This window comes from Galeopterus variegatus, unplaced genomic scaffold, assembly GCF_000696425.1.
Source record: "Galeopterus variegatus unplaced genomic scaffold, G_variegatus-3.0.2 Scaffold454, whole genome shotgun sequence".
Taxonomy (NCBI): Eukaryota; Metazoa; Chordata; class Mammalia; order Dermoptera; family Cynocephalidae; genus Galeopterus; species Galeopterus variegatus.
Genome location: NW_007726565.1, coordinates 216,285 through 230,485, shown reverse-complemented (window position 1 = coordinate 230,485; position 14,201 = coordinate 216,285). Strand labels below are relative to the sequence as shown.

Below are 14,201 nucleotides of genomic sequence, written 5' to 3'. Positions count from 1 at the left end.
GAGGCGCGGGAGCAACACCGAGGGTTGCGATCCCGTTGCCGGTCCCCGGTCCGGTACGGGGGCAACACTGAGGGTTGCGATCCGTTGCCGGACACGGGAAAAAGACAAAAGACAAAAAAAAAAAGAAAAAGTTTGTCAATCTTAGCTCTAAACTAGTGTTTCTCAAAAGGGCCACTATTGGTATTTTTGAATGGGATAGTTCTCATTTTGGAAAAAGTTTGTCAATCTTAGCTCTATTAAACTAGTGTTTCTCAAAAGGGCCACTATTGGTATTTTTGAATGGGATAGTTCTCATTTTGTACAACTCTTTAATACTTATAGGTGAGTTAGCATTCCTGGCCCCCCGGTGCTGAGTTTCAGGAACACTCTTCACTTATCATGACAACCAGACACTCCCCACACACACAGACACAGAGAATTGAAGTGGAGTTATAGTAGGGGACAGAGATACATTCCATGACTGACAAATGCATTTCAGTCATCAAGCCTTTATCCCTGTGGTATACAGACCACCAAACAAATCGTGGGAAAGAAACCCCCAAGAGGGCAAACAGAAGCTGATCACACAGACGACCATGACCACAGGTGGCCTGTACCGAGCACGTGCAGACGTGCGGTGCAGCAGTCAGAGCCTTCAGAGACTTTACACTCTGTGCTTCCAGTGCTTCCTTTTTTCTGAGTTGGAACCTTGTGAAGTGAGTGCCTCGTTCTCCCAGTGGTAGAGAGGAGATGGGCTTGAAGAAGGTAAGAATTTGCCAAACATCACACAGCTAGTTGGTGTTTGAACCAAATTCAAACCCTGAGTCCTGTCTCCTAACCATTAGGTGTTAGGGCCGTCTGCCACACCGCCTCGCTGACCCGAGGACACATACGGCAGGCTCCCTCCGGCACACACCATGAAGTTGTCCCACGCAGGGCCTACACACTTTGCTGGGCTGTCTGAGTTTTAACATATTGATGTTCTTAATTATTACTTAAATTAATTTTCTGTATTTTACCTTTCCTAAGTAACCAACCTACCCTATCCCACTTTATTCACTTGCTTTTTTCTGAGATGGTAAATATGGTAAGAAATCCTCAGTTGGAAATGAGTGAGGAAAATTAATCCCGTACTACCAGATTTTAAAAAGGTAGTATTGTATCCTTTCAGACTGAGAACTTGCTGTGGTGTTTCTCGTAAGGCAAGTCTACTAGCAACAGGTTCTTTTGATCTCAGTTTGCTCAGGGATATCCTTCTTTCCTTCTCATTTTTAGAGGGCAGTTTTGTTGGCCATACAATTCTCAGCTGGAGTTGGTCTTACTTTCTTCTCGCACTGTGACTATGTCACTGCATGGTGCCTGGCTCTGCAGTTTCAGACAAGGTGCGGGATGTGTTGTTTTTCTCATTTGTCTTTGGATATCACTGGTTTTCTATGATGTATCTGGCTGTGGATCTCTTTGTATTTATCTTACTTGGGGTTTATTGAGCTTCTTGGATCTGTAAATTAATGTTTTTCATCACATTTAGGAAGTTTTTGTCCAGTATAACTTCAAATTTTTTCTGCCCCTTTACTTGCTCTCCTCTCCTGAGACTCTCCTTTATGTATGTTGGTTTGTGTGATGTTGTCCCACAGATCGCTGTGGCTCTATGCATTTTTCTGCAGTCTTTTATTTTCTCTTTTCTTCAGCCTGGCTAATTTCTATTGATCTGTTTTGTAAGCTCACCACTTTCTGCCATCTCGAATCTGCTGTTAACCTTTCTAGTAAATTTTGAATTAGTTATTGGACTTCAACTGGAGAATTTCCACAGTTCTTTATTATAATTTCTGTCTCTGTCCTGCGAATTCTTTTGTTGTTATATTTCCCTTAATTTTTTTTTAAACTTTTTTTTTATTGAATCAAAATTGATTATACATATTTTGGGGGTTCAACATTGAGATATCTTGATCAAATCAATATTACTAGCATATATATTGTTACAAATCATAATTATTCTTTATACCCCTTGTCTAATCTCTCCCCATCCCCCTCTCCCTCTCCCCTCCCCCCCCAATTACCCTAGATTTCTTCTCTCCTTCTGAAAGAATAATGGCTACTCTGTTATTTGTTGCCTAGATGATCCGTCCAATGCTGAGAGGTATGTTCAGGTCCCCCAATATTATTGTAGAGCAGATGCTTCTTCTGTCCCTCTGGAATGGGCTTTGTGGAGAAAGACATCCTCTTCTTTTCTTTATCTGTGCTGGTGACTCTCCTTGTGTCAGTGCCCTTCAGTGGCTGGCAGACCATCTGTGCAGTGGTTGTGGCATCTAGACGCTTTCACAGCAGCCATGGTTACTGTGGTTGCTGTGGTGGGCCACCCACATGATGGTGATGTTTTTGGCATGCTCCTTGGCGCTGGTGGTGTACCTGGTTGTGGGGTGTATCTGGCCCCTGGCTCCATGTGTCAGGTCCCCAGGTGGGCCCTGAGGCGCTGGCATGGTGTGCCTGGTTGTGGGAGGTGGTTCCGGTCCGCTTCTCCATGCCTCAGGTCCCCAGGCGGGCCCCAAGGCACTGGCGCGGTGTGCCTGGTTGTGGGAGGGGAGTCCAGTCCCTGGATCCATGCTTCAGGTCCCTGGGCAGGCCCCAAGGCGTTGGTGTGGCATGCCTGGATGTGGGAGTGTGGTCCGGTCCCCAGCTCCAAGCCTCTGGTTCCCAGGCAGGCCCCAAGGCAGTAGTGGTGTGCTTAGGCCAGGACTAATTTTTTGTCTTTTGCTTACTTCTAAAATGGGGGAACTTCCTGTGGGAGCCATGGTTGAGCTAAATTGCTGCTTTGCTGCTGTTTCCCTAGGGAAGGCTTGTGCAGCTCGGGGTTTAATGGTTGACTTTATAGGTATTTCCAGCTCTCCAGAGACCTGGTGGATCTGGGTTGTGTAGAAACTCTGATCTGGTAAGTTTTTTCATCAAACTGCACCCCATGCAATTCTACATCACTGACCAATCTCCTCTGAGTGGTCTTGTGCTGATTGGGGGGTGGGTCAGCTGTCCTTGCTGTGTCCCAGTGTTCTCCCAGTGGGCCCATCTCCCCCACTGCCCATGCTCCAAACACTTCCCATGGGATGGGTCCTGTGCTAACTCACTGGCCTCTGAATGGTCCCCTTTTTCAGTTCTGGCTCCTCGCTCCTGCGTGGGTCCATGGGAAACCTATTAGTGGTCTTGCTGTCCTGGGGGCCACCAAGGCCCTCTTCTGCCCTGCCGCCTCCAAGTAACTCCATCTGAAGGGCACAGCTGTGGCTTCTGCTGGCTCCTGCTCCATGCACTCAGCAACTCCAGCCTTAAAGCAGCCGTGGCCCAAAATGCTCCAAGCAGTTTTTTCTCTCATCATAGTTTCTCCAGCCTTCATGAACTCCGTAGGTCTCTCCTCCTCTTCCCCTGAGCACCAGCAGCCCCAGCTTGGCTGATGTTACATTTTCATAGTTGTAGATTGGTTGATTTGTGGGAGAGAGTGATGCTGGAAACCGTCTATTCCACCATCTTGACAGGAACCCTTATACTTTTTTTAACATGGTTTCCTTTAGTTCTTTGGATGTATTTGTAATGACTTCCATGAAGTCTTTGCTAAACCTAACACCGAGAAGCACTCACAGATGGTTTCTGTGATGTTTTTTTCTTGAGCATCAGTCACTCTTTCCTGTTCCATTGCATGTCTTTTAATTTTTTTGTTGAAAATTAGGAATTTTAGGAAATATGTTGTATCAACTGTGGATTCTGATCTTCCCCTGGAGGTTACTGTTGCTGTCTTATTTTTGTTTGGTCTCCATGTATTGGATGACAACTGATGTCCCTTCTGAGTTTTTTTTTTTAATTATTATTATTTTTAAGCCTGGCTTCCTGGGGTGACCCCTGTTTCTGTGCAGCTTAGTGGTTGGCCAGCAATTGGACAGATTATTTTTAAACCTGGCTTCCTGGGGTGACCCCTGTTTCTGTGCAGCTTAGTGGTTGGCCAGCAATTGGACAGGGGTTGTGTTCAACACCTTGAGCCAGTAGGGCTGCCGTCCCCTTGCAGTGGGTCAGCGTGTAGCAGGTGAGTGTAAAGTTCGGGCTGTCTTAGTCTTTCCTGGCTGCTACTTTCCACTGGGCCCTTTCCTGTCTCCTCCATACATGTGCACAGCCTCAGCCAGGAACATGCTTGTCCCCAGCCAAGGCCAGTGGAGCCCTCGGCCCTCATGCTTCCCTGTCTCCGAGGTCACCACCCCTGGCAGCACCACTGGGCCACCACCAAGTGAGGGGAGCCCACAGGCACTCTTGTTCAGCTGTTTTTCAAGCATAAACACTTCTTAGATTGTGTGTGTCTTTGGTTGATTTCCCGAACGATGAAAGGTTATTTTTGTTGTTTTTTTCTGGCTATATAGTTGCTTCTGGGGGAGCTGTCCCCACTCAGCTCTTGCCATCTTGCCTGGATTCTGTTCTAACCTGGAGCCTTTCAGTTGCCCCTAATAGAAGTCCAGTGGAAACCAGCTCCTGTAACCTCAGGCTGGCTCTCAGCACCCAGGGACTCACACCACAGGTCTCACTGTGGTGACCTCTGCTCTGCAAAGTTGCACCTTCTACCCTTGAAACTCTGCTCAGGCATCACTCCTCAAGACCTGCTATGGTCTCCCCAGGCTGGGTGAAGTGTCCATGGCTTCCGCCCTAACCTTCATCACTGCACAGCTACCTCGAGTTAATTATCTGTTTGTTTCAGGGCTTCTCCACTAACCTGTGGCTTTTCCTGAGGACTGGCCAGGACTCTGCCATGCTCACCTTTCATCCTCAATTTTCAGCCCAGAATCTGGCACATACTAGGCCTCCAAGTTCCTTAAATGAATGAATCAGTCATCTGGCAAGTCGAGCTGGGCAGTCAGCAGGTGATAGGAAGGTTAATGAGAACAGCCAGCCAGGGGCAGGGTGAGGCCTCGCGTGAACAGCTGCTGCTGCCCCACCTCCTTCAGGGCCTGACTAGCCTGCCCTGCTTTCCGTGTCCTGGCACTTAGAACCAGGGGAAGTCCCCTGTAGCTCTCTGGTATGTGATGCACAGAAAGGTGCACAGGACAGCGGGGCTTGGTATGGAGCCCATGCAAGATTCCTGTCCCCATGCTGTCACACTGTGGTATTCTGCCTTCGTTTGCTGGTCTGTAAATGGGTGTGAGAACCACAGCTCCTGAGGTGGCTGAGGGCAGGTGTTGGGGCAGCGCCTGCCTTGTTGGTCTCCATCGACCTGCTCCCCGTCTGGTTTCTTTTTTTTTTTTCCTTTTTGTCTTTTTTTACTGACCAGTAATGGGATTGCAACCCTCGGTGTCGCGCCCTCACCACACTCAGCCAGTGAGCAGGAACCGGTCTCCACATGGGATCCGAACCCTCCGGGGGAGCACCGCCGCACTCCCAAGCGGCGCACTCTCCAGTGCGCCACTGGGCCGGCCCTCCCCGTCTGGTTTCTCATCACCAGAAACCCTTCCTCAAGCCCACATGCAGGTCATGCGAGGGGATGCTCTGAGCATTGCCGGGCCATGTGGGACACATGCGTTAGGGTCCACACCCCTTCAGCTGGCGTCCTGTGGAAAGTGGGGAGGAGGGTGTTGTGAGATTTCCCTCGAGATCATCTGTGATTTGAGAATCTTTTCATATGGTATTTTGGCCATTTCGTCACTGTTGCCTATTCAAATAATGTTGGTCTTCAGTGTGTTTTTTCCTCAGCATCTTGTAGTTTTTCAACATGTATTCTGCAGAAAGCCATGGGTGGTCGTGTGTGTTATGATGGTCATCTCAGCTGCACTTGTCTTTCTCGTTTCTTCTGTTAGGTATATGTTTTTAATTTTAAAATAGTCACATGTATAAATAATTTTATACAGTTCATGCTTTTTGTTTTTCATCTAAGGAATCCTTCTCTGCCATGAACTATCTTCCCACCTTCCTTCTGAACAAAACAAGGATACCCATTCTCACCACTCCTATTTAACATAGCATTAGAAGGACTAGCCAGAGCAGTCAGGCAAGAGAAAGAAGTAAAGGGCATCCAGATCGGAAAAAACAAAGTGAGATTGTTCCTGCGTACAGATGACATGATCCTATATATAGAAAAACCTAAAGACTATAAACTCTTAGATTTGATAAACAATTTCATTAAAGTTGCAGGATACAAAAATCGACATGCAAAAATCAGTAGCATTTTAATACTCCAACAATAAACTAGCAGAAAAAGAAATCAAGAAAGCTAGCCCATTTACAGTAGTCACCAAAAAAAATAACGAGAAATAAATTTAACCAAGGAGGTGAAAGATCGTTACAACAAGAACTATGAATCACTGCTGAAAGAAACTGAAGAGGACTCAAAAAGGTGGAGAGACATTTCTTCTGAAAGTCTTAAGTGCACACTTTTCACATTTAGATCTTTAATCCACTTGGAATTTATTTTTGAGTGTGGATGAGGTAGGGATCACTTTTATTTTTCCCATTGTGTGTGACCCGTTGCCCCATCAGCATTTACTGAGTAGCCCCCACCCTTGTCCTATTCTAAGTGATTCATTGAGTTCATCTCAAGGGCAGGGGTCTTCTGGGCCCCACCCTCCAACAGGACCACACAGGTTCACTTCTGAGCTTTGTGATGAGGTGACATCTGAGAGTGTGTGTCCTATGTGGTGACATCTGAGAGTGTGTGTCCTATGTGGTGACTCAGCTCTGTTCTTTATGAATTTTAGGAATTCCATGTTTTTTCAGAAACGTATATTTTTCTCCTTGGCAACAATTTATCAACATACCTTAGCTGTTTGGGATTTTGTTTGGGGGTTTCTTTTTTACTTACCTTTGCTTTTTTCATCTCACTTCTTTTTCAAGGTTTGTCTTTCTTCTGACATTTGTTTTTCTGTAGTTATTTCAGCAAAGGCGTATGAGTGGCAAATTATCTTAGAACTTGCCTAAAAATATATTTACTTAAACCACCTCACTCTTAAGTTTTAGTTCTGCTGTTTCCTCGTTGTCTTCTAGCATGTACTAATTTATTTTTAAGTAGTGTCTTGTTTTCGTAGTTTTCCTTTATTCCTGATGTTACAGTTTCACCACAAGATGTTGACGTGTGATTTCCCCCCTGCTGGGCTCTCAGCTGGCACTTGGTCTGCAGTGTGGTTAGTTGTCCTCCTTTGATGCCCCCACACCCCAGTCTCTGCCCTGGAACTGTAGTGCAGAGTCCAGCTTCTCATCTGCCCTCTGCCTCTGAATGCCTCTCACGGTGTCTGCCAGGCAGCCCTGGTAACTGTCCCCAGGTTGACATCCTGCTCACCTGGCCTGGCCTCCTCCTGCTGTGTGAGGTCAGCATTTCTCCATCTGTTGGGTTTTGTTTCAATTACCATACTGTTTTTTTCCAAGATTTCAATTTTTTTTTTCTTTTTACCAATATAGCCTGTTCTTGCTATGGATATTTTTCCTTCCTTTGTCTCTGAAGACCTTAAATGTGAGGATTTAAAGTCCTTTTTGGTCTGCTCAGTTATTCCACTTGTTCAGGAGCAAGCTCTCCTTTCTCGAGCTCGCAGGCTGCTTTCCACAGCATTCACTTTCCTCCCTTGTGATGCCCTGCAACGGCTCTCATGCCCTGGGACGTTAGGTCCCCTCGAGAGGGGCTCCTAGACCTCAGTTGAACTCTGTCCCCTCACCCCACCGGGCAGTCATGAAGTCTGGGCCTATCTCCTGAGCCTGGGCACTTTGGAGCCCACAGTCTTGGCCACAGCAGCCTATCAGTCGCCCTGGAGCCTAAACAGCTGTGGGTGCAGACACATATATCTCGGTTTTACACAGCAGACACACATTTCACTTCTCAACTAATGAATCTTCTCCATCCTTGCCTTGTGCTTGTGTGGGGCAGGGGATTTTCCACATGAATCTTGGCTTTCCTAATAAGTATTGACCCCTTTCCCCAATTTATCTAAAATTGGGATTTGTGTTCTAATCAGTTTAGAGAAAGATGATACAGAATTGAAAAGCACCATTTCACATTGGTTAATTACTGTATTAGTCCATTTTGTGTTGCTATAACAGAACACTTGAGACTGGGTAATTTATAAAGAACAGGTTTATATGGCTCACGATTCTGGGACAGCTGCATCTGGCGCAGGCCTCAGGCTGCTTCTGCTCATGGTGGAAAAGTGGCAGCAGCTGGTGGGTACAAGCAGATCACATGGTGAGAGGAAGCAAGAGAGAGAAGGTGCCAGGGTCCTTTAAACAACCTGCTCTCATGGGAACTAATAGAGCGAGAACTTACTACCCTCTCCCCCAGGGAGAGCATTAATCCATTCATGAGGGATTCGCCCCCATGACTCAATCAGTTTCCAACACTGCCACATTGGGAATCAGAGTTTCACATGAGTTTTGGGGGGACAACACATCCAAACTCCATCAGTTAATATTTGGTTTAAGCTGTGATTAATATAAAGAAATGATCATATTTGTGTAACGTCAGCTTTAATATTTCTTTTAATGTGTTTTGTAGGTGGAGAAAATCAAGATTCTTTTGCAAAATGTTGATCTGATGGATATAAAGGTTGGATCAGTAGAGGAGTTCCAAGGGCAAGAATATTTGGTTATCATCATTTCAACTGTAGGTATCTCCATTTTCAGTGGGATAGCCACTGTGCTGTGAAGTCACTTGGTGTTCATTGGGTTCTGGGTAAAAGGCAGAGGCTGGTCAGTGATGCAGACAGGCAAGTTGCAGGGTAAGTAAGATTCCTAGACCACAGCACCGTTGCAAGCAGTAACTACAGAATGTTCTTAAAAACAGAAAAACAATTCAAAGATCAGGGAAACAAAAAAGTAAGGAAAAAAGATCCAGGAAGAACTGGTAACTGTGCTGGAGGAGGAGGGACCAGGTGTCAGCAGGCAAGGCTGCTGCGGAGCAGAGGGGGAGGCTGACGTCAGCCCCACCGCCCTGGCGGCTGCAGCTCTGCCGTCTGTGGATGTCGAGGTCGACACTTCCAGCTCCTTTGTTTGTTTTTAAGTTATCTTTATTGAACAGTACATGTAATTGCATATAATTTAGAAAATTGAGATACAGAAAAGAAAGTAAGAATCACCTAAAACCCTACCATCGTTGGTGTTTGGGGGTCTCCCTGTCAATAGCCAGAATAACAGTGAGCTTTGATTCCCGCCCCCACTTGCTTCCCTTTTAACCAAAAATGAGGCCATACTGCTATTTAACATTTCTAAATGTTTTCCTATAACAGGACTTTCTTTTCATACCAGAAAACCTTAAAATATCATTTTATTCATCTTTGTGCTTTTTAGGTACGGTCAAGTGAAGATGGATTTGAAGATGATCGGTACTTTTTGGGTTTTTTGTCCAACTCAAAAAGATTTAATGTTGCAATCACCAGACCCAAAGCTTTGCTGATTGTACTGGGAAACCCTCACGTTCTTGTCCACGTGAGTCTGCACACACTGTGGCCTGTGACTCATTCGAGGGAGGGCTGGGGGAAAGGGTCCAAGTCATCCAGAGATGACCACTGAGCTGGGAGCCATGTGTGCACCACTTGGAGACTTGGGCCTCACTCATATTAATGCCAGCTCCTTCTGTTCACAACAGGATCCCTGTTTTGGAGCTTTGTTGGAATACAGTATCACCAATGGTGTTTACACAGGATGCAACTTACCTCCCGAGCTGCAGTCTCTGCAAACGTGAGCGCTTCTTTTCTCTTCCTGAAGGGTGGGCTGGTTTGGGATTTGCCCGCCCTGCCCCTGCTCTTTGCCATCCCCCATCCCCCACTCAGGGCCCCACACACACCCAAACCCCACAGCAGCTGCAGGCCCACTGCCCTCACTCCTCTCCACTTGCCCTCCTGGGCTGCAGTGGCCACTCCTTCCTGGACACTTAGGGTCGGTGTCACCCGTCCCTCACTAAGCCTGAAGAGGTAAACAAAGTGCCCCTTTACTGTATAAAAACCACATTACAGGGCTGGCCGGCTAGCTCAGCTGATTAGTGTTGCGCTGATAACACCAAGGTCCAGGGTTCCATCCCGGTACCAACCAGCCACCAAAAGAAAAAAGAAAAACCATGTTGGGAAGAGTGAGGCTCTTAGCCACTGTGGGAGCCTGACTCCCTTGTCCCTCACTAAGCCTGAAGAGGTAAACAAAGTGCCCCTTTACTGTATAAAAACCACATTACAGGGCTGGCCGGCTAGCTCAGCTGATTAGTGTTACGCTGATAACACCAAGGTCCAGGGTTCCATCCCGGTACCAACCAGCCACCAAAAGCAAAAAGAAAAACCATGTTGGGAAGAGTGAGGCTCTTAGCCACTGTGGGAGCCTGACTCCCTTCTCCACCTGCAGCTCTGGCTCGATGGTGGTGGCTCCCCCCTCCCTGTGCACTGCCCAGCAGTGCCAGGATCCTCAGGACCTTAGAAGTGTCAGGAGCCCAGTTGATGCCTGATGGCTGATGGACCGGAGACCGTGTGTCTCACCCTGTGGACCCTGGGCTCAGCCCAGCCTGTGCTGCTGCTTCTATCTGTTCTGTGACTCCTGTGGATGTGGACGTGGACATATGGGTGGGTAGACTGTCAGGTCAGTCTGAGTTGTTGCTGCTGCTACCTTTGATACACGCCAGCCTGTTCCTGCCATGGGGCAGTCACCACCACCCCACCCCAGAAATAAACACTGGAGTAATCCTCAGCGCCCTTCTATCTCAAAATGTGTCCATATTGGTGACAAGCAGGATTTCACATGGTTTCTGTCGCCTTACTGGCCACAGTCTTCAGAGGTGGCCCCACCGTCCTCTACTCTGTCCTGAGCCAGCCACATGCTGGGCATAAGGCAAACTGAGTATAAGGCAAGGCTGCCAGCTCTGCTCAGGAGAGAGCTGCGGGCTGACCATGGCAGAGCCCAAGATAGTGAGGTTCTGCCTGGGGACCGGGTGGGTGGTGGGAGCCAGTGTCCTGCCTGCCCTGGGCTGCAGTGCTGGTGGGTAGGTGTAGTTGGGCTGCCTGCCCCTGTGCCATGGAGGTACTGAGTAGTAAGCACCTGGATGGGTTCCTTGGGGAATAGCACAAGGCCTGGGGACCCCACCCCAGAGGTACTGAGTGAACTGTCCTTAGACACACATCTCTGGGCCAGCAGTAAAATGCACATGGACATAACAGGGCAGCAACTGAAGACATGCAGGGCTGAGTCCTGTGTTGTGCTGGCCCCAGACACATGGAGGACACAGGCGTAGCCCTCTGCAGGCAGGTGGGGGTCTCGTGGGCATCATGGAGCAGCAGGGAACAAAGGACACACCCATGGAGATAATTTCTGCTCTCTTGTGGGTGCCATGGTCCCAAACTTGTACAAACACCAGTTTGGGGATAAAATTACCAAGAATTTCCAGACAGTGACAGTAGAGCATTAAGGCCAACTCAGGCTCTGCACACTGGGCCCTGGTCACAGCCCAGGTTGCCTCTCCCTTTGTGATGCCGGCTCTTATGTGGAGCAGGCCTTGGTCTCTGGGTCGGGGGACAGCGGCCCAGGGTAGGCCCAGGAAGTGCTCATGTGCTGCTTTAAGCCAGGCGACCTCCCAGGACAGGAGCACCAACCTAACTCAGCCCTCACAAGGGTCAGTCCTCAGCAGAGCTTGCCCTGTGTGGCTGAGGAGGGGCAGACACGGAAGCTGGTGGTTAGCAGGAAGATGAAACTTCACGGTGGGAGGGACAAAAACCAAGGGCTGGGGCAGTGTTGGGGTCCAACTGCCTTGGCACCACCTAAAGACCTGGGGACCCAGCCCACTATGCCACATGAGTGGCTGTTGGGGTCAGTTGGCAGAGCATGGACAGGATCTGTGAGTGTGGTCATGCTGCTGACCAGGGAAAATGGGGTGTGTTGTCAGGAATGACCTGTGGGGTGTTCAGAGGTCAGTCCCATCCCAGTAGATGCTCAGCACAAGTCTGAGCTGCCCTTGCACTCGGGGCCCCAGGAAGGACACTGCTGCGTGAGGCGCACCACGCCGACCTGCCAGTTTCCACTGTGTGGCCGGACCTGAGTCCAAAGGGAGCGTGGGTGAGCGGGTCATGGGGCTAGGGTGCACCCTTCTACAGAGCTGCCCAGAGGTGGAGGAAGAGCCTCTACTCCATCAGCAATGCTCGTGCGGCCAGGGACTCAGACCCCAGTTGGTCAGGCACTTCAGTGAAGAATGTCCAGCCGCAGAACCAGGCGCAGTGGACTCAGGAAGGACACACTCAGGCTCATGACTGAGTCAACATCAGTTAGGCAGCACTGCAGCAGGCCAGGTGCCTGGAGCAAGTGGGATGGACCCACCTCACTCTGGTGTGGGGGCCATGCGGTCTCAGGCTGTCCCACCAGCCCATCTCTGTGACCTGTTTGCTCCTTGACGGGGCTGGAGGGGAAGCCACAGTGTCTGCTGCGTTCCTGGAGAGGCAGCAGCCAGCAGATGAGCATGATGAGGGGAGGACAGACGGCCGAGGATGGGGCGGAGGTAGACCCACTGCTGCAAGGACCCACATCCCCACTCCTGCCCCGGGCCCTGCTGGCGGGGCAGACCTGGCCAGCCTCTGCCCTCCTGCTCCCTCACCTGGGGAGCAGCCCTGGCCCTGGCCCTTCCTCAGAATGAGCAAGAGAACCAGTGGCCTCAGGAGGAAGTGTGCGTCAGCCGGGTGACCAGGAATAATATCTGGGAGGCCTGATGTGTGCTGGCTTCCCAGAAAAGACACCCGCTTTCTCTTGCTCCCAGCTGGAGAAGCCCAAGGGGCTGTGGTTTGGTCCCTGTGAGGGCACCAGGGCAGGACAGTTGGGGACTGAAGGGACCCAGGTCAGTCCCTTCTCCCCCAGGAGGGTCCTTTCCTGCCATTCTGTCATCAGCATGTCTCAGGACCCAGAGTCTGGGGCAGGGACTGCATAGGGAGTAACTCTGGGAGGCATTTTTCTGGGAACCACATTTTCTCCATCTGACGGCCTCGGGAGCCTGGCCCCTCAGCAGCACAGGCTGCTGTGGTGAGGTCAGGTCACCCCACTGTTCTCTCCCAAACATACTTGCTGGACATCCCAACAGCACAAGACATGAGGTCCTTCCATGGCTGGGTCCTCTCCGGCCACCACACCTTTCGGCAGACGATTCTCCCTGCCTCCTGTCCCTCCGCCTCCCTTCCCTGTGCCGAGTTCGCCCCGACCCAGCACCCTCTGGCCCCAGCCTCCAACCTCCAAGGAGGTTGACCCACTGCCCAGCTCTGCAGTGTCCACTGACTGTGGTCAGGGCCTTGCCTCATGGGTCGTCCTTCCTGCAGCACATTCTCTGCAGCCTCAGCGCCGCCTTCTCCTGGCCGTCCCTCAGGTGCCACGCCCTACCCCCTGACCTACACTCCAGCCCTGGATACATGACCCAGCATGCAGCAGGCACCCCAAACCCATCCTGCCTTCAGAGCCAGCTGGGTGGGCCTGGCCCTTGGTGCCCCCGCCTCCCACGGCAGCTGTGTCCCGACAGCCCTTGCCGCACCCCCCACGAAACCCGAGCCCCGTCACCACCACGTGGATGACCCTCTTGCTCCACTCTTGTCTCCTATAGCAGGCACCACTGTGTACTCCTCAATATTGTCTGCTTCTTGCTGTCATTGCAGAACCCCTGAATTTTAGCCAGACTCTTGAATACCAGAACAAAGACAAGTTTCTGACCTCCCAAGGAGTTAGGATCCCATAGTGTTGGCAAAAGGACTATGCGTCTTTCCTGGGAAATATCCTTCAGGGGGAGGCTGTGTCCTGCTTCCTCCCTGCGTCCCCCTGCTGCTGGCAGGCGTGATGGCAGGTGCTACAGCAGCCATTTGGGGCCATGAGGTGACCTTCCCATGGAGAAAACCAGTGTGGACCTTGAGGGTATAGAAGGTGGTGGCCCAAGGTGGGATGCTCTGCCTGCACTGCCCACCCCAGGCCACCACTGGCACATGGACAGCAGAGCTGCTTACCTCAGCCTGCCCTGAGTCAGAGCAGTTCTGAGTCAAAGCAGTTCTGAGTCCTATCCCTTGCAGACAACCAAACGCTCATGCAGTCACACCTACCAGAGCAGAACTTCTCACCCTGGACAGGCCTGCAGACCACCTGGCCAGAGCCGGAGAGTCTAAGCAGTTCTGAGTCAAAGCAGTTCTGAGTCCTATCCCTTGCAGACAACCAAACGCTCATGCAGTCACACCTGCCAGAGCAGAACTTCTCACCCTGGACAGGCCTGCAGACCACCTGGCCAGAGCCGGAGAGTC

The 14,201-nt window shown here is 50.1% G+C and overlaps 1 protein-coding gene across 1 annotated transcript in view; it reads left to right on the top strand.

Moving 5' to 3' along the window:
- The window catches only part of MOV10L1 (Mov10 RISC complex RNA helicase like 1), a 57,895-nt gene extending 47,253 nt beyond the window's left edge, over positions 1-10,642 (top strand). Inside the window, 5 exon segments of the mRNA XM_008568950.1 lie at positions 8,471-8,578; positions 9,262-9,399; positions 9,560-9,651; positions 10,303-10,338; positions 10,341-10,642. Of these exon segments, the coding sequence (XP_008567172.1) occupies positions 8,471-8,578; positions 9,262-9,399; positions 9,560-9,651; positions 10,303-10,338; positions 10,341-10,374 (408 nt within the window). The 3' untranslated portion in view covers positions 10,375-10,642.
- Positions 10,643-14,201: the final 3,559 nt, after the last annotated feature.